Source organism: Bos mutus, chromosome X (genome assembly GCF_027580195.1).
Source record: "Bos mutus isolate GX-2022 chromosome X, NWIPB_WYAK_1.1, whole genome shotgun sequence".
In the NCBI taxonomy this organism is placed as follows: Eukaryota; Metazoa; Chordata; class Mammalia; order Artiodactyla; family Bovidae; genus Bos; species Bos mutus.
Window position 1 is genome coordinate 17,489,061 of NC_091646.1, and position 27,526 is coordinate 17,516,586.

General features: G+C 38.6%; 1 protein-coding gene across 6 annotated transcripts in view; it reads right to left on the reverse strand.

Annotated features, from left to right (window-relative positions):
• Positions 1–1,890: 1,890 nt before the first annotated feature.
• ATP11C (ATPase phospholipid transporting 11C) overlaps positions 1,891–27,526 on the reverse strand; it is a 169,078-nt gene continuing 143,442 nt past the window's right edge. For 2 of the 6 annotated variants that reach the window (XM_070365486.1, XM_070365485.1), the window contains 6 exons: positions 22,195–22,330; positions 19,695–19,760; positions 17,382–17,485; positions 13,811–13,964; positions 7,357–7,461; positions 1,891–4,440 (listed from right to left, as the gene is read on the reverse strand). In XM_070365486.1, the coding sequence (XP_070221587.1) occupies positions 7,360–7,461; positions 13,811–13,964; positions 17,382–17,485; positions 19,695–19,760; positions 22,195–22,330 (562 nt within the window). In that variant the 3' untranslated portion in view covers positions 1,891–4,440; positions 7,357–7,359. Of the gene's footprint in view, positions 4,441–7,356; positions 7,462–8,125; positions 8,217–13,625; positions 13,693–13,810; positions 13,965–17,381; positions 17,486–19,694; positions 19,761–22,194; positions 22,331–27,526 lie in introns of those variants that run through there. The other 4 variants (XM_070365489.1, XM_070365487.1, XM_070365490.1 and 1 more) reach the window with 4 other exon arrangements.

Consider the following 27,526-nt stretch of genomic DNA (forward strand, 5'->3'; position numbering starts at 1 on the left):
ATGCTGTCTCATAGCTGATATCAAAAAAGTGTTAATACCTATTTCATAGGGTTGTGGGGATTACTAAAGGAGTGAATATATGTAAAGTCAGTGGAACAGTGCCTGACACATAGTAAATGCTGCTTAAGTGTTAGCTTATATGATGAGCTAGGAATTTAGTGACTTTACTGGTAGGAAATCTGTCTTAACAAATTGATGAAGAGATCAAAGAAGCAGCAGGCATTTTAACTATGAACATCTGTTGCCTTTCCCTACCCAAAGAGCCAAGGCCAAAGACCCATGGCTAGCAGGAATTCTGCTCCACCAAGAGGGGCACTGATCAGCCAGTGGCCTGCCCATAGGATGAGGACTTTTTTGCTCTACACAGCAGTGCTTTTTCACAGTAGGTCCACATACTAGGAACTGAGGTCACATTTCCTTACCCATCCGTTGCTGGAAAAATGTGTCAAATAAAAAATGCTGTGAAATAATTAAGCCCCTCATTTTCCTGACAACTATTCCCAGAACTCAGGCTTTCAAGCTTCGTTAGTATGCACCCAGCACTTCAGTCGCGGACACATTCACTGAATAACCATAGTGATAACCTCAGCCCCTAACCTTTGCATTGCTTCTTACTGAAGGGGCCAAACTACTCAGTCCGTCACAATACTTACTTCACTGGCCAATCCTGGGCAGACTCCACAGTGAGGCAGTGCCTTACCAGGCTGGATGGGGGAAGGGAAGGAAACCTAAACAGACTAACTCCAAGAAGGTAGAAAGAATCTAAGACACATGTATGAAAATTTGGTAAATAACAACTATTGATTACAAGTGTCAAAGCATCAACAAAACCCCTTAATATAAAAATACCAATGCATTTCTCTGGCTAGTAAATGCCATTTTACAAAGCAATTATGATCTTTTACCTCATATGCTGATCTTTTACCTCATTTGCTCTCCCCTCACCCCCAAGACACCACTTTACAGGTGAGAGAAAAGAGGATCGAGGGAAATGGCTCTTAGTGGCAAAGCTGAAACTTGAACTTGTGTCTCACCTCCTCATAGAGCACATTTCCCACTTAACAACAACAAAAGAGGAAATGCATTTTCTCAACGTAGGTCAAAGACTAACAGGATTAAAAGATGATAAAAATACAGAGACGGAAGTGTACAAATGTAATGAAACCAGCTACCCAGGTGACTAGTTTCTTAGGAGTCAAGGAAAGCAGGGTTTTTCAAGGAAAAGGGACACTCACAAGGCAGTAGAGGCAGGCTGAGCAACAACAGAGGGAAGGAAGGGAGGGGGAGGGGTGCGAGGGAGAGAAAGATGTACACACACACACACACACACACTCTATTGTAAAATCCCTGCATCTTTGGCTACTTAAGAATCAAATGATTTCAGGAACTTCTCTGGTGGTCCAGTGCTAAGACTCCACACTCCCAATGCAGGGGTCCGGGTTCCATCCTGGGTCAGGGAGTCAGATCCTGCATGCCACAACTAAAGATCCAATGTGCTGCAACTAAGACCCAGTGCAGCCAAATAAATAAATCAATATTAAAAAAAGAAATGATTTCAATGGTATGCAGACGTGGACCATATATCGCACAACGTCCAACAAGTGGATACTGCCTAGCACACAGCAACCTAGCAATACATATTTGCTGATTTAGCTGGACTTTTCTGTATACAGCAACCAGATCCAGCCTTATTCAGAACTCCCAAATATCAGAACGTCCCAAAATTAGTTCTGCCCTCAAATGCCAGTTTGTATGCAGAAATGGTCAATCTTTTGTGAGCTGTACAGGCAAAGCAGAAATAAGAAACTTATTTCCTATCACCAAATTTCTTCCATATTACTTTTATGTTAAACAGACCTTTACAAAAAAGAGACTGAAAATGTCAATTATATCATACCAAAGTTTATTGATTACATCAAACAAAATTTCTTCAATGAAAAAGGCAAGTTGCATTCATAAAAGATGGCATTCACATTCATTATAGAAAGCAATGATGTAAAAAATTGCTGAAGTGAAAAATGTAATATTGCAGTCCAATTTTGAAAGCTGAAAAATGATTTTGTCAACACTTGCATAAAATCTGCATTTATATATACTGCATGTTATTAAAAAATTCTGTCACTAAATTATTATGAATTTTGCAAATTTAGGCTTACATTTTATACTGTTGCTGGTGTAAATGTGGTAGATATGGAATTTATGTTTTCAGTTTAGTACTAACATCCTCAAACAATGGACAACAGTTATGAAAACTATAAGGACAGTTTGTAGTTCAAAATTATTCAAATGATGGGTATATGATCCTATTATTACATTTTATCAGTTTCTCTGGCACAAAATAAGGTGGTTAGATTGTAGTGATAGGAATACTGGATGGCTTACTTCTGCTAACCTCACGCCAACCCTTTTTTTTAGCTCATTAATAAAATATCTATCTTTAAAAAAGTCAAGTCAGGTCCCTTTCAAGAATCTAGGCCATATCACACATCACTGTCATCGTGAATTTGAGCTGCAGTGTAATGTGTACCTTATAAGACAGACTTTACATCCCCCTTACTTATCTTTCTTCCAGGTTGCAAGGAATTTTACATGCCACCAGTTATACTTCTGCTACCTTAGATATTTTGATTATGTCAAACCTCCAATAGTCTGCATTAAACAAGGCTCTCTAGTTAAGGTGGGCTCTTTGTATTCACAGTCTCTATAATTCTTATGTAAAACAACAATAATAATACAGCAATAATTATAAACACAAGAACAACAACAAAACATCAAAAGCTTTCCTGGCTCTGATTTTTAGCTCTTTGGAATAGGTAGAGAATATACTGACTTGGTTTCCAGCAGACTACTTCAAATACTAGGCTACTAAAACACAGCACACTTAGGAAGGCATGATGACACCTAACAAATACTCAAAAATAATACTGATAGATGGTAACAAATGAAATAATGAAAAAGGGTCAGTAATGATGGAAGGGCTTCTGATAACTGAAATGTCCTTTCGAGAATTTAAGAAAAATTATACCTAAACATTAACACAAAATGTAAGTGGAAGAATCAAATATGTCATATGGACTTTATAAATACATTGGTATAGACTGAATCTAATACTTTTCCAAATCAGGGTACAATATAAACACTAATAATAGTACAGGCATGCCAGAAAGACAACCAAAAATGGAAACTGGAACAAAAATACCTTTTAAAAGACCATTTCAATCTAGGAGTCAAATGTAGTCATTTATATCCAAAAAAAAGTGTATGTTTAATTTTAACATTTAATAAAGACATATCACATTTATTTTTATGTTTTAAGTGAGCTCCTTAGGAGGCTATAACCTCCCCCTAGTCCAGTAAGTGGAGGATTTAACCAAGGTGCATCTTGTGGTTTAGAGTTAGACCATTACCCTAGCCGTGTTTGCTAAGAGAGACAATATTCATGTTCAGAGTCATGTTATGGACCCTTCCTCCTTCCCAAATTGCCAAGTTAAAAAAAAAAGTGCTGCATATGTGCACAGATGCAACCACTTTCAAACAGAAACTGTTAACAGTTTTAAATAAGCTATTCTTCCTTCTTCTCCACAAAAAAAATTATAAAGACTGATGTTTAGATGCCATTTTAATGTAACTGTAGTTTTGCCCATTTTACCTCTGATCCCAGTAAAGCTAATATTGGAAAAATCTGTTATATCTTTAACTATTTTGAGGGTCACTGAAGTGACTGGAAATGATTTCTTTTCAAATCTAGTATTCTTCCACCCATTAAGTGTAATTCAGAAGAACAAAAATAAATAATTTTTTTTGATTTTTGCAAAAATACCCAGGGTTAACATTCCACCTTTCAATGCACTTTTTGGCAAGGATAATCAGCATGTAGGTGAACAGAAAGGATTACCTACTATCTGATGCATTGATTTAGTTCTTTTATATTTTCAAGTATTCCTTTCATATGTGGAAAAAATTTAAGATCATCATTCAGTAGGAACAAGAAATGTGATCCAAACAGCATATTTCTTTTGCCAGGCAAAAAAGTAAGTTTAGCAAAATCTGTTCATTACCATTGCATGACTTCTACTTTATTCTATCATATTTAAATCCATTCACAGAGTTCATGGGTTAAAAAAGCACCCATTTGATAGTTATTCTATCTAAAGCCAGAAATTCTATATATTCTTGCTTTCAACTTTCATATAATTCATAACTTAGAGCTTTGGCCATAATGGCTACTTATAATAATTATAAATGCTTAAGAGAGTCATTTGGTATTTTACTGGACATTTATTCTGAACCTCAGACATAAGATAGTGGTTTAGTTAGTTGCATATCAAGTATCCTGAGATGATAACTTTTTGAAGTTGTTTCTTCATGCTTTCTCTTTTATCTGTAACCACTGTCAATATGCTTGTAGGACAATAACATAGGCAGTTCAAGATTCGGATTCTGAAAGATGTAAAATATACGGAGTTAAAACATTAATTTTAATAATAATGTGAAACCATCTGTTTAGCACTTAAAAAAATAAATCATGTAGTAAATTTTGTTATGAGAGTACACCAATTGTCTTTAAAAAGCTGCCAAGTTTTATTCACATGCTTGGGGAAGAAAGTGACACAATAGCCAGTTTTTAATCTTTTCTTCATCTGTCAGCTGAATAGATTCAGACTTGCTTTTTGCTTTTGGATTGCTCCAGGGTTCTCCTAAGAACTGTTACCACTAGGACAGCAGAGGCTTAGCTGACTAGGATCCCTTCTAGCTGTGAGCCCCACCCCCATGAAAACAGGGATGTTTTATTTAACTTTTTGTCTCTAGCACCCAGTCCAGTGTCTGGCACACAGCAAGTGCTCAGGACATGATGAATGAATGAACTGATCACTGGTTTTTGGTTGTTAATTAAGACAAACTCTAATATTCAGTTTTGAAAGATTGTTAAGAAAGCACTTTTACTTAAAGAAACATGTTTCCTCTCTATAATACCTAAGTTAATTTTTTTCGGATAGATCATGTATCTATGAGTCAATTGACTCTTCTGTTTTCCTTATTCTTTACCTTTTTAGAAAAGAAACCACAGAAAACACCCTAAGAAATCTAGATTCTTCATCCTCTAAACACTATCACATGCTATCATTAGGATGCAGCATGAGAATTGGTGCCTGTAAATCAGGTATGTGGAGAAGTACAAGTCCTATTGTCAAGGAGGTGAACCTAACCTTGATTCAACACTCAAAAATTCAAATTTTAAAAACTTGAGTAATGGGGGGCCCTTGCCATGCATGGACTAGAAGTCCTGTAGAATACCTTCCATTTCTTTTGATGTTTCATTTTCTTATACTGGGGGCTTCCCAGGTAGCGCTAGTGGTAAAGAACCTGTTTGCCAATACAGGAGATGTAAGAGATGCAGGTTCGATCCCTGGGCTGGGAAGATCCCCTGGAGAAGCGCATGGCAACCCACTCCAGTATACTTGCTTGGAGAATTCCACGGACAGAGGAGTCCGGTGGGTTATAGTCCATAGGGTCGCAAAGAGTCAGAAATGACTGAAGCAACTTGGCACACACACACATTCTCACATTAGTTCTTCAGGTAGCAGGGGCAAGTTGACGTTAACCAAAATAAGGCTGACATTCACATAAGAACTTATATAAGGAGTCAGGCAGTTTCCTTAACAAACAAGGGACAAACTCGGTGGCTAAACTAATTGCCAGATTTCTTTTCCTTGGAGAATAAATAATGTAATATGAAAATATATTCCTAGAAGAAATAATTACTTTAAAAATAAAACAATCGTTTTTGAAAAAAACAAAACAAAACAAAACCTTACTTAGCTTTAACACTGTAGGAGTTAAGGCCCTGGAGAGACCAAAAGCAGTAGCAATGTCTGCTACCCAGCCTAGTCTCCCAAACCACAGACCAAGCTAAGTAAAGCAATCCAGGGGGATAAAAAATTCACTAAAATACACCACACAACTTAGGACATGGCTATCTGGGACAAGATGGTCAAAGACTTTGAAGGCTACTGGGAAGCAGATTCATTACTGAGGGAAAATATTTTGGATGGCATCATCGACTCAATGGACATGAGTGTGAGTAAACTCCGGAGTTGGTGATGGACAGGAAGGCCTGGCATGCTGCAGTCCATGGCATTGCAAAGAGTCGGACATGACCGAGCGACTGAACTGAGTCACTCCAACTGGGTAAAAGGAGGTAGACTGAGACAAAATGAGTTGCCTCCCAAAATAACACTGCAGATACAGACTGTGATGAACTGTAGGAGATAGAAGAACCAATGGATTCAATCTTTTAGCTCAATTTTTATCCTGTGCTGAAGGGTAGGGAAGCTGATAGCTGATCAAAAAATGGGCCTATGAAGTGGCCTCACAATTGTTAGCATCAAAGTGAACTGATGTGCAATGTCATTCATGATGATCATTAATTTTTATGTGTGCATGAAAGATGCCCTGCCCTAAGCTGTGTGGAATTGTTTCTAAGCTGACAAATTTGTAAAACTCATTCATGAAGTACTTTAAACGTCCATGGATGGATAAAACACCTTGAAAGGCCTGGGGTGATAGAGGCCTCTGCAGTGGGAAACAGAATACACATAGAGGAATTCCTCCCATGGCATATCAATTCCTTCCAATTTTTTTTTTGGGGGAGGGAGGTAAATGAAATAACATGTTATATGATGAATTTACTCACTTTTGGAAAAAATAATTATGATGCATTCTAAATCATTAGGCTAGCATCCCCCTGAATGGCTAGGAAAGCTTTCACCTCCGAAAGTTGAAATACTTAGCTTGAATAAAACTTGACACTACAAAAAGTGATTAGAGTAGATTGGTTCATTACCATACACTTGGGGATCAGACATTTACAAAGACATAAATATATACCTGCAAACACAGACATAGCACATGGAGGTGCAGACACACTGAATTATTTCCACATAATTCCCAAAAGAACATGCAATACTAAAACTGACTTGATATTATACAGATGCAATTTTGGAATATTTATTTTTAATTTTCCAAATGATCTTTTAAAATCCAATTATATTTCCTGATCAGTGGTAACAAGCATTTTCATGTGATGCCATGAAAACATGCCCCTTACAAATTAAATATATTATATTACTCTTCAGCTCTGGAAAATGCATAAAATTTTATTTTGGGGCTTAGCAAATTTAAAATATGTATTTCCCCATATTCCAAGTAATGCATCTTTATATTTTTTCAAAGAATAGTATAAAGTTCACCACACCAACAGCAGAGAAAATTTAGAGAGTGATATTTTCATTTTTTCTTTATAATGCTGTTAATCTGTTTCTTTAAAGCCAGCCCACTTGTTGTAACACTAGGTACCTGTTAAAATATATTAGATTCATCTGAGAATGTTCGTAAAAGAAGAGGTCTGACTGAAGGTCTGGTGGATAATGAATCAGATGCCTTTTTACAGCTTAGATTGCTCTGTAATAGTCAGGTAAAGATACTTAAAGCATTTAAAGATTGGTAACCTACCTGGTGATAAAAATGTAGGAAGAAAAAAAATCATTTCCTATAAGACTACTCTTCTGGCCCAAAATACACATGATTATACTATAGCAAATGCATAACATTTAAATGAATACACTTAAAGACCTAAGAAAGTCTCCACCTCACATTGAATTGTTTTCATGGTAGAATACAGACATTAGTAGTACGTGGCAAACTTGAGTTTTTGAAATGACACTGGTAAGTTATGCGGTAGATGAAGGCAATATGGTTTGATTAGTAAACCTTACCATCCTTTTGGTGAACACCTCTGAGAGTTGTTCCGGTACTCTGAGTGTACTGAACAAAGAGAAATTTGTGCAAAACATTCCTATCTTAATGAACAGACTAGCTCTAACACGCTGTGGCTTCTACTGTGTACCAGGAACCAGTGGGACTACAGACCTACAGTCCAGGTTTTTGATTCTCCATTGTGACAATTGAGAAGGTGAACAAATGATTAAAGGAAAATGGCAAAATATTCTTAAGTATCAAATAGAAGATATAAAGATGAGTCATGAGAATTTTTCATAAAGAATCAGAAAATGGTGTCAAGCAAATGAGAATGCAAGCAAGTTGGTACATTAAGAAAGGAAGTCACCTTATTCACTCCAAGAGAAACTGTGATTGCTGGAAGTTTGAGAAAGCATGAAGATAGTAGATGTTCCTGAGGAAGGGAGGCGTTTCGTTACCTTGTTCACAATTGCACAAAAGGTGGAAAATTGCAGTAGAAAAAAGAGAAATGCAGAAACCAAAAAGAAAGAAAAAAGTAAATATTCTCTGAAATGTAAGACATTTAAAAGAAACCTTGAGAATTAGAAGTCGAAATGACGTTAGTTTTAAAGACGTTACTTTCTGAAGTAAAAGCAGAGTTAGAGTTAGGAAGTTTATTGTATGAGCAAACTGCTATTTCTCTGTATATCAATTTAAAAACTTTTGGTTCATGGGAATATTCACTACTTTGAATAAAATAATTTAAAAGTATGTTTCTCACTGAAATAAAGCTCATCTCTTATCATTAATTCACTAATTTACATTGTTTAAAATTCAATGATCAAAGAGCTATGCTCAGGATCCATCACCGACCTATCTTCAAGTAACTATCTCATCTTGTCCAATTGCACACATGTAATACGGACTGACTGTCCTTGGGCATTTCAGGTTAAAAACCTAATCAAAACTAAATAATGGAAAACTGTTGGTGAAACCACACTTTCGTACCATTTACCTATGAACCAAAGCTTAACTTCCTTTATTCTAACGTAATTTCATTGGTTTCCCCCCTTTTTTTCCTGTAGAGACTCTTTAAAAGCATTGCCTGAAAAGCTATGAATTTTTCCTTTAAAACACTAAGAAAAAGTGAAAATCAATGACTTAAAGTTTAGTTAGAAAACCTAAGAGGTTAGTTTTTCCCCCCTTACTCTGTGCCTGAAGCTGTAGGCTAATTTATAGACTTGGTATGGTATTGCTCTAGCAAAACAGATGAGTGGTAAACTACGGGGATGAGCTTAACAATTCTGCTAATCAAGATTACCCATATTATCTACTTAGCAACTAATAGAAATAGGCTTAACAAAAAGAAACCAGCTAAAGTAACACATATATCTAGCAGAGTCTAATAAACGTTTATACTTCCAAAGGAAAAATTCTGTTTATTCATATATGCTTTAACATAACTACATTTCTCCTGTTCATATTTTACCTTAATAAAGTTGGTGACATGTTGGTAACATGCAAATTACCAATTGATAAAAGCTAGAGAGATTAATATTTAGTTTCGGAGAAAAAATTTTTAATTGTTTGCCTTCTCTTTTGTAGGCAAAAACCTTGCAACAAGATTAACATGATACCAAACCTCCCACCCTGTGTTTAAAATACAAGCCCATCTATTTAAGAGTGTAACTTGAAACACATTTTGGTGCGCTCAGAACCTTGTATCCAACTGTCAGAGATAAAAGTTTTTCTATGAAGTAGAAATTTTAGGGATTTATAGGCTACTTTATAAAGGAAAACAGAAATATGAGAGTACAGAAGGCAGTAGAGAACATGAAAAGAGTAAAGCAATAAAAAATTGATACAGCTAGCAACTGGTTGGGGGCGGGTAGCGGGGGTAGAAGCTTGAGAGATAACAAACAACAGTATGAAATTTCCACATTCCTTTGCAGTCATCTAGGGAGCTTTGACACTGGCTTAATTAGCAGTCTGTCAAAGAGGCCAATGCATAAAGGTCCACCTCCACAGCCACGATGTTAGGATTCAACTTCATTTTTGTCTAATCTAGTTCACAGGGCTGTTACCTTTAGAGCTCATGGTTGTATGAGACACTGTAAGGATTTCAATAGTCATCATCAGTCACCATTGTTACTAAAGGAGAAACTGTATTCTCTAAAGTGCTTTCTCTGGGAATTTTGCTCAGATACCTGACATTCTTCCTTCTCCTGGCTGCCGCTCTGAAAGAGCTCCCTATGTAACTGAATGTTTGCTTTTGTTTGTGCAGACGTCACTTGCAAGGTATAGCCATGTTGCTGCATCCATTCTCATTACATTATAGTGTTTCCATGTCTACTAGGCAAAATCAAGCCTCCTTTTGATCATGGTGGTTTCCATGGGAAAACTTAACATAAAGATACATGGAAAATTCCTCCGCCTGAAATGGTAACTGGTATTCATTCACTAGTTGGCTAGAGGGTCCAGGTGTATTTCATTGATTAAGAGCCAGCCCAACAAAAGTGCTGAGAAGGGACATGGCTTTTCGAAGTACCTCAAATCGTAAACTTTACATTTCCTTTGAAGTGTTATCTGCTGTACCCACTGTTCAGTGCTCAATGATAATTTCATCATATACTTGTTGGCAGCTTAGAAGCTAAAGAAAAGCCCTATGATCCTTAATGATGGGATTTTAGCTCAAAAATTAACTATACTGCTGAAAATAAGGGTGTGAAAATGTATTTACTTCCTGAGTTAAATGACTGAGGGAATCTACTTTGGAAGATAGCAGAGTTCTTTTATACTGCTAGTATCAAGACAAAACTCAGCTGTGGTGGGGGCTGCCAGACTGGCCTTTTTACCGGAGGCTTCTGGAGTTAGTGACTTGGACCCTGAGATGGCTCAGCTGTGTTACAAGCCATATTATTGACTCTACTATTCTGTTTATACCTGCTTCCAGAAGTGTTCCAAATAAATCCCTTTATAACTCAACTTGAGTGAGAGCTCCCTGTGAGCTGGAATGATCAACCTAGCACAGCAGCTAGCTTATCCTGGACCCTCGGGCAAAGTGTTCTGAATTGAATGGAATTCAACAGAAGGCTGCTTCTACAACAGGTAAATGTAAATGGCTTAGCTTCCTTCTCAAATGCCATGGAGACATTTTCTCTATCCACTACGGAGTTTGAGTTTCGGAGTTTCGCTTCTTAAAGCAGCTGCCAAGATTCACAGGCAGAGAGCACAGGCAGTCTACTTGCCACAGGCATTTCTGGCTCTCCCTGCAAAGGATCTGACCCTTACTAGTTGAAGTCAGGGGGATCTTCTACTTTTAGCTAGGGACACACACTCTACCCCATTAGGGAGCCTCTCAGGAATGAGGTGGACCCAGTGTAAAAGAATCTTTTGCTGCTCTTTAAATGAGGCCAATGTCTTAGCAAGGGATACTGAATAAGTAGGAAGTCACCCAGAATGCCAGATTGTTGCTCACTTAAGTGTGAGTTGCTCAGTCGTGTCCAGCTCTTTGCAACCCCATGGACTGTAGCCCACCAGGTTCCTCTGTCCATAGAATTCTCCAGGCAAGAATACTGGCGTGGGTAGCCATTTCCTTCTCCAGGGGATCTTACCGATTCAAGGATTGAACCTGGGTCTTCCACAGAGCAGGCAGATTCTTTACCATCTGAGCCACCAGAGAAGCCTTTAAGATACTCTTTCTTTGAAGAAAGATTTTTGAAGTGGCCTCTGCTTCTTTGATGTGGCCAACTAGAGCCTTGTGTAAATAGATATGACTTATCAGAGTAGTCACGGCTGCCATGTTTCAGTTGCCCTTTATGCATTGATATGCACTACTTTGCTCTTGCATTTTCTCACAAGGGGGAAAAAAAGGCAGTGCTGCTGAGTGCCCACAATGTTCTGTCTTATCTGCAAGTTTCAAAATCCCATAGGGTCTGAAAAACCATTTAGCCTTTCAGACTTTGGATGTTAAAGAGAGATGTTCATCAGTAGGTGGTTCAACACATGTTCACTGGTTCAATGATGACAGGAATAAATGAATGAATGAATGAAGGTGATTATGGAAATTCTGGTTGTTCTAGCACATCAGCATGCCAAGCTACAGCACAGACACTAGAATTCCTCCTATCATGGACATAATTCATGGCAAACAAAGTTCATGCTGAACCCTGGAAATACTCTATACTGCTAAGTAAAAAGGGCTGCAGGCCCAGAACTCCATGCTTTCTTGCAACAGAAGTCTGGAATCTGTGCATGGAAAGAAAATGTTCTAAGTCTTTATCTGTGACTGCCTTGTATCATCCCTCCATTTAATGGCCATTTATGTAAGTCACATCCAGCCAGTGTCATTTTTTTTAAAGGGCCTATGGAAGAGGATAAAATATTGTTTGAAGGTTTTGATTTCTGAGATTTTTTGTCTCATCTTTAGAGGATGAAGCTTTGTCAATTTATAAGCTGGCTGTGAGCCATTGCTTAGCATGAGCTCCATTACCCCAAATAAGAAAAACATCAAGGAGCTCCTCAGAGTGTATTTCCAAATAAAGAGATCCTTTGTAGACAAATCTCTATTATGACAAGGCACCAAAATATTTATTACCATGACATTTTTAAAATTTGGTTTCATACAAATTGCCACTTGAGCCATTAGAGAAGTAACCTGTTATACCCCTGTCCAACTGGTATTTACAAATAAATGCCACTTTCCCATTCTAAGACTAAACACCAGGCTGGAGGGAGTCAGTAGCGGGTCTACTGGAAGGATTAGAGAGATTAAGGTGGTTTTAGCTAGGTTAATGTTACTGTGTCCACTTTCATCCATAAGGCATGCAGAAGCATGGAATTAAGGCCAGTTCTGACCACCTAACCATATAGTGATTGGCCAGTTTATACCACGAATCAATGTGGCTTGTGCCACTGATAATCTGATTGTTTTTCACTGGGGTTGATACTGACTTGGCTCATGAAGCTTCTCTTTTATACACCCAATCACTGAAGATTTTTCCCACTATAGACATTTTAGTTCCCTATTCTATATGATGCCAACCACTGGGATCTACCAATAGGAAAAAAAATAAAAATCAAGACGAACCAGGTTTCTGGCTAAACTGGCAAATTTAATCAAATAGATCAGGTAGATATACCTTAGACTACTTGAAAATACTGCCTTGGAGGGGCTATAAGATCTAATTGGTGTCAGTGTGATTGAAATAGGGTTTTGTTGGGCAAAATTAGCTAGTGTTGGCAGGAATACGACATATTTACTTAACTTGTAGGTCAAAATTTGCCAGAAGTTTCATTTTTCTAGGCTAATCTACTTTTTTCAGTTTAAAGGCTTTTTAAGAAAGGTTCAACAGATATCAGACAATGCAGGCCCAAGCAATTAGGCTGACAGAGGGTAATAACTTCTCATTGCTGCAAAAAATTTACCATATAAGCAGCAAAAATAAAAACACACTCATAAAACCATCTTAAATTTTCACAAGTGTGTTTGAAAGGGGAAGGATGTAGAAATCACATCCAGGGAATTCTCTTTGGTTTAAATATACTCTTGGACAGACAGGGCTAGAAGCAACACAGAGATTAAGCAGCACTATAATTAAAGGAAGGGGAAAGGTTTGAAAGAGGCAAATTGGGATTACCAACTGAAAAAAAAGTCTGAAACAACCACAGGGAAATTTCTAAGGTTAAAGCCGGAATGCTTTGTTTAAACAAAAGAAAAAAAAAAAAAAAAGCTGAAACGTTGGTGTGGAAATTCCCAGCGTGAAAATTCTAGGCTAAATAAAAAAAAAAAAATCATTTTTTCTGTTCAAAGTTCCATATGGAGCATATGAGATACTCCATATGGATCACTAAAGGTCACATAGAACACTATTAAGGAATCTACTTACCACCTGCATTGGATAACGAAGTTTTTTATTATACTTTTTATGCAGAAGAGGAAATTAAGTGATGAACCTGTAAGGAGGGGTTTAACATGCTGTAACTAAGCAATTCTCTAAATAAAGTTTTTAGTTCACGGCAGATATTGAAGCCCCTTACAAAAATCAGTTTATAATATAAAGTTAGTTCTTACCCTGGTACTTCTTCTTCTTACACTCCTTAATACAATCCTGAGCATCTCGGGGGAAAGGCTGACAAATATTAGAAGAATTATGGTCAACCATACGGATACAGATGACAGCATTTGAGCAAATACAAAATACATTCTCTGTTGTTTCAAGAATGGCCTAGAGTGGAAAGAGAATACATAATGGAAAAGCAAATCAGTTCCTGTCATATGAAACAGAAATGTTACTGAAACTAACTGTTGCATTTAAAAGGAATCCTCATTATATACATTAATAAAAATAATCTTTATAACGACCAAAAGTAGTAAACAGATTTCATTTACTAAATGTTTGGAAAGAAAAGGGATGATAATCAAAGGGGAAAATGCACTTGACTTGAAAGTAATCAAAGGGATAATAAAATGCACTTGACTTGAAAACAACTAAGTGATCTATTTTAAGGTTGCCAACTGGAAAGTATTTATTTGCATTAGAAAATGCTGGCACTTCTGACATATTCAAGAGAAATGATGATTAACTTTTATGTTAAACATTTTACTTCCTTGGCTGTTTTATTAATGTAAGAAAGGATTTGTGCTCTACATTTGGAAATTTAAAAGACATTTTTATTACCGCCACCCCACCTCCACAAAACCCCTATGTAAGCATAATAAGGACTGTAGTTTTTCTCTCTCAAATGTGAAAAATCTACCATTCTCATCTACAAATATATACGGAGTACCAGAGTGTGCAAAGTAGGTTGCCAGAAGACTATTGCTAATCACACATTAAGCCTTGGGGTCCAGAAATCCAGGAGGATGCGACATTCTGCCAGGTTTAGTCATCCACTGAACCATTAGGTGGCTACTGAGAGGTCCAGCCAGTTGCCCTTCCCTGTCTGAGATGAACCACTGAGAGACTCACTACGTTAGCATGAATGTCGTCTGAAGCTGAGGGGGAGGAAGTGCAAAGCAGCTGCTTGAGCTCAGGGCATGTACCAAATTATCCTTGGATTAGGAGCCTTAGGTATGTAACTGGCTGGTCCCATTTAGTAGATGACAAATAGTGCTCACTGAAGATAATGGAAAAGCAAATGAGTTCCTATTATATGAAACAGAAGTGTTACTGAAGCTGCCTGTTGCATTTAAAAGGAATCCTCATTATGCACATTAATAAAAATAATAAGATACAGTGGTTTCTCATTTAAACACTGATGTTTGTGCACTGTCATGCAACATAACATGATCACATCAAGCTCATGGCTCTACACAGATGAGGACTAGACTGTGGAATACATGTGGACCCACTACCCACTAGATTGTGGGGCTTCCTAGTAGCTCAGTTGGTAAAGAATTCACCTACGATGCAGGAGACCCCAGTTCGATTCCTGGGTCAGGGAAGATCTGCTGGAGAAGGGATAGGTTACCCACTCCAGTATTCTTGGGCTTCTCTGGTGGCTCAGTTGGTAAAGAATCCGCCTGCAATGTGGGAGACCTGGGATGGATCCCTGGGTTGGGAAGACCCCCTGGAGAAGGGAACGGCTACCCACTCCAGTATTCTGGCCTGGAGAATTCCATGGACTGTATAGTCCATGGGGTCACAAACAGTTGGACATGACTGAGTGACTTTCACAGGGCACTACATTGCGAGAATAGTAAGGTGGAGAAACTTAAGAGTTTTCTAGGGCTCCTACCATAGAGAAAAGATTTCCACAGCGCTCAAGTCCCACTCTAATGCAGAAGAGCACCCTGACAAACATTCCAGGCAGCTAAGACACAGTAAGGGTCCAGCAGACAATTCTGACTGCTAGTTACTGGGTATTCCTTTGCATAGTACTCATAATACTCTGTTTCTAAAAGCTCCACAGTTTTCTTTCTGATTTTGACAGCATCTATGGAGTCTTGCAAGGGAGCAGTAAAAAACAAAAGATATTATTTTTAGAAGGGTTTTGGAGCTCAGAAATCATTCTCACTGCCTATCCCTGAAGACAGGTGAGTCATCATGCCTCAGGGTTGAGCATGTCCGGAGACTAGCTGTAATCAGCATTCAGCTGAAGTTTTACAATTTCTAGTCACATTTTGCTGGTTGACTTATGATTAATATATATTTTATATTCACGGAGTAGCTCAACTCAGACAGGTCTACTTAAGGACAGCACTAGAGGCAAGAAAGTAAAACAAAGATTTATTCACATTTCATTTTTAGTCAGCATCTCTAATCAATAGAAACAAGTATGACAATATTTTAAAACGTGTCAACAATTTGTTTTAATCAATAAGGAACAGTCTGGAGAGAGTGAGAAACTGGTTCAGTTTGCTAGAAACATTTCATTCTTGAGGAAATTTTGCACAATTAGTTCAGATGCTGACTACACAGATTCCTAGACAGAATTATGGTCCTGTGGGCAGATCTTACTACTGTATATCACATTTGATTAATCAACTTTGAGGCATTTGTATATTATTAAAAAAAAATAGAGACTTCCTTTAGTGTCACTGCTTCAAATAAATGTGTCAAATAAATGCTGTAAGTATACTTTCTGGAGTTGCTACTTCTGCAAGTGATTCGGTGTTCCGTATTTTTATTACTTGAGGCTTTTATTTTAAAAAGCTTTCCAAAACAGTACGAGTTTCTTCTAATTAAGTCTCAAGGGACATAAACATGGTCCTCTGTGATAATGTGGAATGTTTTGTATGTACGATTTTGCTCAAACTAGTGAAAATATGTATGCCTAGAATTTCAACCAATGGCTTGCTTTAGCCCTGTTCTCTGCTGCTGGTTTCCTTTTCAGGGGAAATCACCAATGAATGAAAACAACTGTGATATTTAAAAATAAAATATAGGCCTTTGGCAGTAAGGAAAGGAGATGAAACTCTGATTTTAATTTCTAATGACTCTCCCAATCACAGCTTATGTGCACACACTGGACTCTCGTCTTCTTGAGGCAGGGGTATAGTCTATTCATTGCTGTATCCCATAGAGTGCCTCATGCAAAATGGATTCTGAATAAACATCTACTGAACCAAGATGAATGGAATGAACTTTAAATCTAAGCTGCAGAGTCCACCTTTACCTTCCCCAAAACAATGGGATGGTGATTTCAAGATATAACCACCCTCTGAGTATTCAGTGATATATATTCTGTACCTTGAGCACATCTGCAGTAGCAAGAATGAGAGTGATATACCATAAAGAGAGAACAGGGTCCACATGGATAAGGCTGTATCTACTGGCCACTACACTGTGCAGAAATTTCAGAGGATGAGTATTTCCACTGGAAATCATATGGGAGAGGCCATGCTAGAAATTAGTTTCACTTCACAGAGAGATGTTTACATACCTTCAAGCTGAAAGATTTACACAAGGGCTACCAGAAGGAAGGTCAAAAAGTCTTTTGAGTAATTTGTGCAGTCTATAAACTTACATTTAAAATCTCAACTAAAATTAGCAGCATTACTGGCTAGAAGTAACTTCCAGTCCATTAATATTGAAGACTTGCCATCTTATATAATCAAAACTTTAAAAGTATAATTAATGTTGGCACATATAATATATTCTTAATATTTACATATCACTCCCACATGTTTAGTTGCTTACCATATAATTCCTCCCCAGAAGAATGAGAAAAATACATAAAATGCTAAAGAACCCCAAATCACAAGGTGGTTGATCCATGTCCAGAAACGAGTATCCAAGGCGAGCTGAAAAGATACAACACAGGAAATTTCATGATGTGTACACACTACACCAGGCAGTGTCTAGTGGCATTCAATAACTCATACATGATACCTGTGGGAGGATCCAGCTTGGCCAGGCAACCAAAGCCAAACGGCACTAGAAGAACAGAACCAGACTTCCCAAAGAGCTCTGCCCCAAGATATTTAGATGCCAGAGTACAGGCATGGAGGTATGGACAAGGAAGTACCCACTGTAGATGCCTCACTACTGAAGGAAGGACAAGGAATGAAGTCATGGTAAGATCCTGGACACTGGAGCCCCCATGTCCTTAAGTGGTGGTGGTCAGGAAGCTGATGGCAAAAAGAGAAGCCCTAGCTGGTGGAGGCAGGTATACTGAGGATCAGGAGAAGAGGGAAAGAGTAGCTAGGAAGAAAAGACCAACTACACAAAGGAGTCATGAGACCTCAAACACAACATAAGGGAGGTTACTAAATGAAAAGGCAACTAGCTCTACATATCAGGCATCATGGAACCACAGATTGCGGGTCTATGTAACATGCCTTTCAATTGCAAACCCCACAGCTACTCCATTGAATCAATAACCTTTTCAGCTGCCTGAGATTTTAATCCTTTCATGTTTCCTCCAGGACTGATTGTTTCTTCTGACTGTGGCACCTGGGATTTTCACATGCAATCTAAAAATAAAACGTATGGTCCACTCTGCTTTCTTAAAATTTCTGGGCCACAATGCTTACTATACAGGGCATTTCATTCTTGAAGAGGAGGTGGTGTCCGTTTTGTTACTTGCTGTTTTGACACCCTGCTCCTTAGCTCTCTGTTAATAGTCACTCATTCATAAATAGGATATTGATAACATTGTGAATGCAGCCCAGTCTTGAATCCCCTCCACCCCACCCCCCACCAAGCTGCTAGGAAACATGTCACAGTAATACTCATGCAAAGAAGATGGACTGGATGGCTTTTCAGAGACAGATGAAAAATGTTGTAGTAAGGCCAACTTTAACTACAAAGGGTGCTTGAAGGCCCTGGGGCCATATACAAGGCCAGGGGTAAAAAAGGGTGGAGAGAATCCCCTTTTAAGTCATGATCCTATGAAATATAACAGTAAATAATAATAATTAGCATCTATTGTACCAATCTCGTTCTATGTGCCAGACACTACTTTAACTGCTTTATACATATTCACTAATTGACTTCTCATAAAAAATCCCAGGGGAGGTAGGTGGTCCTTTTATTTCTATTTCATAGAAGAGGAAATAGAAGTGCTGAGAAACAAGGTCACTTGCCCAAGGACACCCAGCTAGTAAGTGGCTAAACCGAGTTGAATTGTAACATTTTCTAGCAAGCCTAAAATATCACTGAAATAGTACATGAAGAATGCAAACATGTTAGTTCTATTCAGTACGACAAATGGATCACGTATAAAAATGCAGAGGGGAAATGGTTAGAGGCCCTTTGTCAATTATAGTTCTGAATCTAGTTCTGATCAATGGGCAGAATGAAATTCATTTAAAGGTACTCATTCTTGGACTCCATGTGAGGTGTTTATTACTGGAATGATCAAAATAATTCGATTATACCTTCAACTGTAACGGTGGCCCAACTCATGAGTCTTAAGGGCAGTATTCAGCATACAGCATTATTACACGGCTGCATGTTAATGACAACGATTTTGCCAAAACTGCTTTCCTTGAATGTTATCTGCCATATATTCTTATGCATTTCATCACTAATATGGGTAAATTTCAGTGATGAACACATTATATGAAATATCATCACTACCAAGCTCTTTGGCACACATATTTTGCTCACGGACACTTATTTTCAACTTAAGTATCCAAATTCCTTTAAGGACTGGCCTTCTTAAACAGATATATAACTTAAAAAAATATTCAAGTATTTAACATGGAAACACACTCACAGTCCATTTATATACCACTTCTCATAACATCTCAAAAACAGCAGGAACAAAGGAAGAGATTTCCAATATAAGTATCGTATATTAAAAAAAAAAGAGGATAGACAATATACTGGAAAAAAATGGATCACAAATAGTATACAAATGTCCAAATCTCTAATACCACACATAATTTTAATCAGCATTCAGACTTGAATAACAGCTCACAGTAAAAATTAAGATATATTAGTATAAGACCAGAAAGTATTAAAAAAAATATGGTGTTAAACATATTTGAATAATAAAAATCTAACCTTCAGAGTTACGGTGAATACCAAGATTGTAAAAATAATGGTTCCAAATGTCCAATTTCCATATACCTGAAAAATATTCAACAATTACATGTACCATGAATACACAAGCCTGCTTAAAACAATAAACAGCCAGTTTAATCTTGTGTGTAACTGACAAGGATTTTTGTATAAATTGTTTAGGGAAATACCTGCTCAAAAGATCAGGCCAATATGTTGGCTTTTACTGTAAGCCTAAATTTTCTTGAAGAGGTACACCACGTGTGTGGTTGGTAGGGTTTATTTCATGAATCCATGTAGCATAAAACAAAGAACAGACTAGCATGATACAGACAGGAAAAATTCTGTTCTACCAGTAATGTTCATAAGACAACTCATTTGGATGTCTCCTGTCTCTACAGAGTTTGATATGGGCTTTTCCTGTCATATTGCTCTGAAAGTTAAAAGTCACTAAGTCATGTCTGACTCTGTGACCCCATGGACTATACAGTCCATGGAATTCTCTAGGCCACAATACTGGAGTGGGTAGCCTTTCCCTTCTCCAGGGGATCTTCCCAACCCAGGGATCGAACCCTGGTCTCCAGCATTGCAGGTGGATTCTTTTCCAGCTGAGCCACGAGGGAAGACCAAGAATACTGGAGTCGGTAACCTATTGCTTCTCCAGCAGATCTTCCTGACCCAGGAATCGAACCAGGGTCTCCCGCATTGCAGGCGGATTATTTACCAACTGAGCTATCAGGGAAGCCCAATATAGCTCTAAAGATCTCAAACAAGGACTAATTTGCAGACAAATGAACTTACATTATAAAAATAGAGTATATGGTGATATGGTGACAGGGTAACTAGACTTATTGTGGTGATCAATCAGTACATACAAATATCAAATCATTATACTATACAACTGAGGCATATGTTACATGTCAGTTATATCTTAATAAAAAAACAAAATAATTTTGTGGCTATAAATATTACAGCTGTTAGCATGTGCACATCAAAGAAAAGCAGATACCATGTATAAATCCGAACGATGGCAATGAATGGCACATATGCTTACCAAATGCTGTCAAGATCTGAATGCATAACATTAAAACAGAAAATGAAATGTAAAAGGTTTTTAAAAAATAAAAACAAAAAATTAAGGTTAACAGCAAAAAAAAAAGGATTTGATCAAATCATACATGGTGTTATGTTTAACTTCTGATAGTAGTTCTTATCACAATTTTAGCAAACATACAATAACATCTAATTCATTTGGACTTAATGAACTCAAAATGAGAGATGAATTAAACATAGGGTGGGTTGAGGCTCCCCATGCACCACCAGTAGAGTTTGCTGAGCAAATGAACCATATCAACAGAATTGTGGAAGAGTATAGTCAGCTGTCTATAATTTATGTACCAAATAAACATAAAATAAAAAGATAAAGTTACAGAATCAAGTCATAAAGCTGAAGGGATCTGAGAAATCATACAATCTAATTTCTTCTGCTTACCACTGGGCAAAGGTGACTTCGAAAACTGAAGTGATTGGCCTGAGGGTACACACAGATTCACTAGGGAACTCTCCCTGGCAAATGCTATGTGTACCTACACTAAAGTACTAAATCTGTATTTCATCAACACTTACTCAGTGATTAAACTGATTTCTGTTAGTCCAAATTAGAGAGGTTTTAACTGTAGTACCTAATTTCAGTATATCATTCAAATTCACTGAGCCTATCACTTCTGTAGTAGATGGTGATTGCATGGTTCTAGACATAGTCATTGTACTCAGTAAAGTCTTTTTGAAACTTAGCTTTGCTTCACATGATTATAAACTATGAACGACCAGAAAAGAGGAAGCTGAGAAATAGCAAAGAACCTAGTGGAAGCGGCATGCAAGGTGGGTTCGATTTTCCACTGTGTGGCTGCCAAAGACCTCACCCCATCAGCAATTCTCTCCTAGAGCACAGCCAGGGCAAAGTCACCCCAATGCAGGTGCTGACCTATGGAGTCGCTTGCTGGGAAGACACTGGCAGGATCAGTGTAGCCTTTCTGGAAAACACTATGCACCCATGTGGAAAGGAAGGAGGAAGAGAAGGGAATTCCCTAATTATTGGGCAAATACTACAAACATATGGCAGCTACCTCCTTGCACTCTAAACACAGACTAAGAACTGAGTGGGGACAGACTTTGCTTTTAAAACAGCAAAACCCTGGCTCACATCAAAGTGTACAGGTTCAAAGTCTGAAGTCCCAAGAATTCTGTTCATCTAGTAAAAATTACAGCCAAGTTAAGCTTCCCGAGGTTTGCACATAAGCTTTCTAGTTAGGTGTGCAAGCAGGAAGTGATTTTTTACTTTGACATTTCAATTGTTCTAAGGATGCTGTGAGAACTAAATACCATACCTTTAAGAAATAATTTGCAAAATGATTACAGCTATAGTATGTGTATGATAGACCCAATGCCTATGGAAAAAAATTAAGCCATGCTTATAACAGCAAAACACGTAATTTTTTTTTACCTTTCCATTTTCATCTAAGGATGTAGTCTGAAAAAGAAAGTAAGTCCCAAAGAAAAACACGGTTCCTTCAAATGCAGCCAGAAATGTCCAGTATAGGAATGGGCCCAACTGTAGCATGGCGTTTCCAGATATTTTCCTATTGAGAAATGGGAAAAAACACAAGTTAATGAATCTCTGTAGGCTGTTTATTTAAAGATACAGTGAAACGCTGAAGGTGCGCATGGGGTTTGACCCTGTTTATAGAATGAAAGTTCCTCATGAGGGATTGGTAGGCTTTCATTAAAAGATCAAACAGAGACACAGGTTTGTCTTTGTGTAATCACCTACTGTCTGAGGTGTTGGAGTAAGTTGTTATAGTGCTTCTAAGTTACGATTCTGATCACTGACAATATTAATATCATCAATAATAATAATCAGCTCATTTATTGAGTACTTATTATTGCTTATAAAAATGGGTTAAGAGTTTTATATAGTCCATTTGTGTACACACAAAAACCACGAGATAGGTATTCTTATCACTACCATTTTCAAATAATGAGCCTCAAAAAGGTGTATCATAACGGTTTCCAAACTCTGATCCACACTGGAATCACAAGGGGATCTTTAAAGACATTGATGTTTGGCTCCCACTCTCATTCTGATTTAACTGGCATGAGGTATAACCTGGCTAACCAGGACAATTTTAAAACTTCCCAGGTAGGAGTTCCCTGGTGGTCCAGTGGCTAAAACTCTGTGCTCCCAATGCAGCGGACCCAGGTTCCATTCCTGGGCAGGGAACTAGATCCCACATGCTGCAACTAAACATACTATACACTGCAACTCAAGAGTTCTCTTGCCGCAACATAGATCTTCAATCCCACGTGCCACAACTAAGATTGAGCACAGTCAAATTTTAAAAAAAGTACAAATCCCCAAGTAATTCTAATGTGCAGTAAAGTTTGGGAACCACTACTACAGCTATATGACAGAGCTGACTTTAAATCACATGCTCTCAACCAAACAAGCTACCATGACTTTGTAACTATAATTATAAAAATACTTCTTTTAATCAAGATTTCTTCCTGGGAATTTAACCTTTCTTAGGTCTTGTGGTGCCCTTTATATTTTTAAAATGAGTCAAATAACATGTCTGAAGCTGTACAGCCAGGCTTTGATAAATGGCGGGTGGACAGATCCAAAGTTTAACATCCATCAAAAATAAGAGTGTTCTGGGTACAAGTCAGGATGTCGAAAAAGGCTACCGATTCTAATGGGACAGAGCTACAGAAAGAAGATAGGTCTGTGCATGGAATTTTTTAGCTTCTATTTCAAATTCCTCTTAACATGTATCAAAAAAATCACTCAAATAGAGTACCTGTTGCCAATATTATGAAGACTGTCATTGAGCTGTAATGAATAAGAAAGACCTTTGTAATATAAGTGCAACTGATCCCTGTTCTGTTGGTATGGAGTACTATGGGCTTTTCTGAAAAACAGCAATTAAGCAACTTTTACCTACTAAGATGTCCAAGTGCACACAGAAATCAGCAATGGAGCTGCTGCTGCTAACTCACTTCAGTCGTGTCCGACTCTGTGCGACCCTATAGATGGCAGCCTACCAGGCTCCTCTGTCCCTGGGATTCTCCAGGCAAGAATACTGGAGTGGGTTGCCATTTCCTTCTCCAATACATGCATGCATGCTAAGTTGCTTCAGTCATGTCTGATTCTGTGCAACCCTATGGACAGCAGCCCACCAGGCTCCTCTGTCCATGGGATTCTCCAGGCAAGAATACTGGAGTGGGTTGCCATTTCCTTCTCCACAGCAATGGCGGTGATGCATAAAGCTATACGCTGCTATTTGCCCTAGAAAGCTGCAGGAGGAAACAGGTAACTGCTTTCCAGAAATGAGCTCTACCCACAGGCAGTAAGTCACGTTCGCAAGGCAACTGGGAGCCACTGGGAAGGCAATTCTCTCAAAGAGCCTTGAAAGGAGCACCCAGCAAATGCCAGCCAATGAGGGTTTTGAGAGTCACTGAGTGAGGTTGAGGCAAGAAGTGGTTCCTCTCTTTCCAGCCAGTCACTGGATTTACATCACGCATTGTGGGAAGAAAGGAAGTAGCATCATGGTGTGTTGGGTTATAGCTGAGGTTTCCCAGCTGAACTCAGGTGAATGACGGACCTGCTGTAACTTAGAATGTGGTAGCTAACGTGAAGAGAACAGGAGGGAATGAAGATGAGGGGTGCTGACCAGAAGCACAGGCCTGAACATTTCCATATAATCGGAGGCAGCAGGTGTACCGAGACCTTTCTTTTGCCTTTTAAAGTGGTAGAAGACTATGCCTCTACCCTCGAAACAAGTACTACAGTTTACTTTTCAAATTTCTCTCAAAAAATATGAAAAGATCCAGTTATGTCACATTTCACATCAAAACTTTTGGTAAACGCCTGCATCACTAAGTCCATGAAGGTGACATCTATAATATGTTACATAAGGCTACACGTCACATTAAATGGTATAAATGTGGAGAAAGCCACATATGAAGACTGGAGCTTCCTGTTTACAAAGGAACACTCAGAGCAATGGAGCAATCTCCAACACAGTGACAGGCTGAGAGCAGCGTCTCGTCAGGGCAGGCAGGCAGGAAGCCGCTTTTTGGGCTATGTGATAGGTATGCCCTGGCTTTCATTTCTCCATCAGATGTGGCAACTATACCCTCTATGCAAAATTACTTAAAAATTCATGAGGAGGCTTCCCTGGTGGCTCAGTGGTAAAGAATCCACTGGCCAATGCAGTAGACATGGGTTCGATCCCTGATCCAGGAAGATCCAGGAGCAACTAAGCCCATGAGCCACAACTATTGAGCCTGCGCTCCCTAAGAGAAGCCACCTCAGTGAGAAGCCCATGCATACAACAACTAGAGAGTAGCCCCTGCTTGCCACAACTACTGAAAGTCCCGCATGCATCAACGAACATCTACCACAGCCATAAATACATAAATAAAAGAATAATTAAAAAATCATGAGCTACACCCATGTGTCGTTACTAAAACTTCATAGAAACCCTTACAAGAATTTGTACTCAATAGGTTGCTTCAAGTTTTCAACATTCTTAATGTGCAAAAGTGCTCAGCATAGCCCTGAAGTTATGTGGAGAAGGGTGTTATTAATAGCACAGTAAGATTATATAGCTCCCATTTACTGAAAATTTTGGCATGGCAACCCACTCCAGTATTCTTGCCTGAAGAATACTCATGGATATAGGAGCCTGGTGGGCTACAGTCCATGAGGTTGCAAAAAGTAGGACAGGACTGAGTGACTAAGCACATCGAAATTTACTATGTGCACTGCTGTGGGCTTCCCCAGTGGCTCAGTGGTAATACATCTGCCTGCAATGCAGTAGACTTGGGTTTGATCCCTGGGCCAGGAAGATCCCCTGGAGTAGGGCATGGCAATCCACTCCAGTATTCTTGCCTGGGAAATCCCATGGACACAGGTGCCTGGTGGATTAGAGTCCATGGGATCACAAAGAGTTGGACATGACTGAGAGACTGAGCATTCATGCGGGCACCCCTGTAAGTTTTTCCATGTAGTCACTCATTTAATCCTCCCCTAAACACTGTGACTAGATCTGTTGTTACTGAAGAGGAAACTAAGGCCCATCTCAGTCAAGTGACTTCGGCAAGGGCAGAGCTGAGATTAGGGCATAGGCAAGGCTACAGCTCTTGGTGGCATTGAACAAGAGGCATTCTGCTCCCTGCCACCCAAATCCCTCTTCCACCAGAGTCACTGCACTACTGGTCTTCACTTTAGTTGTTGTCTGAAGATAGAACACTGCTGCTCAAGATTTGAAAACCACCAGCCTGTGGAAAAGAGCCCAGGTCTGGTCATCAGGAGGAGGGAAATCAGATCTTGCCCTGGCCTCTCATTATAACCTCTATCCTTAGGCAAGTCATTTCTGGGCCTTGAGTCTTCATTTATTTAAACAAGAGGGTATGAGAGCTCATGCTCTGGAAGATTTCTTCCAAGGGTGCTATGATTCTTCTGTTGATCAAACTATACCCTTTGCAAGAAATACTAGAGCAGAACACATTAATGCCATGAGGAAGCAATCAGCAAATACCAGATTGGGGGAAACTCTACAAGGTAAATGATTAGGTTTTGTTAACAAATAAATTGTCAAAATAACCTACAGATTAAGAGAGTCTCAGAAGCCTATTAACCAACTGCAGTATATGGGCCTTATATACAGTTTCAAATAAGCATGCTATAAGACATGAGTCAACTGGAAAAATCCTGAGCATTGACTGGATATTTGACGATATAACGGACTTGTTAAATTTTTAGGTATGGTAGTGTACTGAAATAACTATTTTATGTAACGATTGATATTTGCTTTAAAATAAGTCCTTGATAGAGAAGACAAGGTTATTAATGAAGTAGGATTGGCCATGAATTGATATTCAAGCGGAGTGGTGAGGACAGGGAAGTTCACCATATAAATAATATTGTTGCTACTTCTGTGCATGTTTTAAATTTTTCATAATAAATATCTTTAAAATGAGAACAAATTTTATAACTCTGGTTAAGTCTGCTGCTGCTGCTAAGTCACTTCAGTCGTGTCCGACTCTGTGCGACCCCATGGACGGCAGCCCACCAGGCTCCTCCATCCCTGGGATTCTCCAGGCAAGAATACTGGAGTGGGGTGCCATTGCCTTCTCTGTGGTTAAGTCTAACAATTCCTAATTGTGACTTTTATGAGTCATACACCTTCACTTTGCACAAATTAACCTTACTCAACTCACTCTACTGCAGTTGCTACCCACTATTCAATAATGCTTATAATCTGCAGTAAATTAACATCTTTATCCTTAGCTGTAGGCTTCACTTACAAAAATCCAATTTAATCAAAGGTTAAGCAACTGGGGCTAGTGCCAAATACCCATCCAAGAGAAAAACAACTATTTCCAACTAACACAACATGAATATAAAGGCTTGATGAGTTAATTATTTTCTTCAACAATGCCATTTTAGAATGGGGGCTAACAAGGCAGGGAGGCTATGTTTCAGGGGCAGTTTACAAAAGAAAGCCTAACATAACATCGTCAGTTCAATCTATTATATCTTTGGATGGCCCTTTTTTGGGTGAGGGGGTTGTTCAGTTGCTAAGTCGTGTCTAACTCTGTGACTGCATGGACTGCAGCATGCTTCCCTGTCCTTCACTATCTCCCAGAGTTTGCCCAAACTTATGTCCATTGAGTCGGTGATGCCATCCAAACATCTCCTCCTCTGTCCTCGCCTTCTCCTCCTGCCCTCAATCTTTCCCAGCATCAGGGTCTTTTCCAATGAGTCAGCT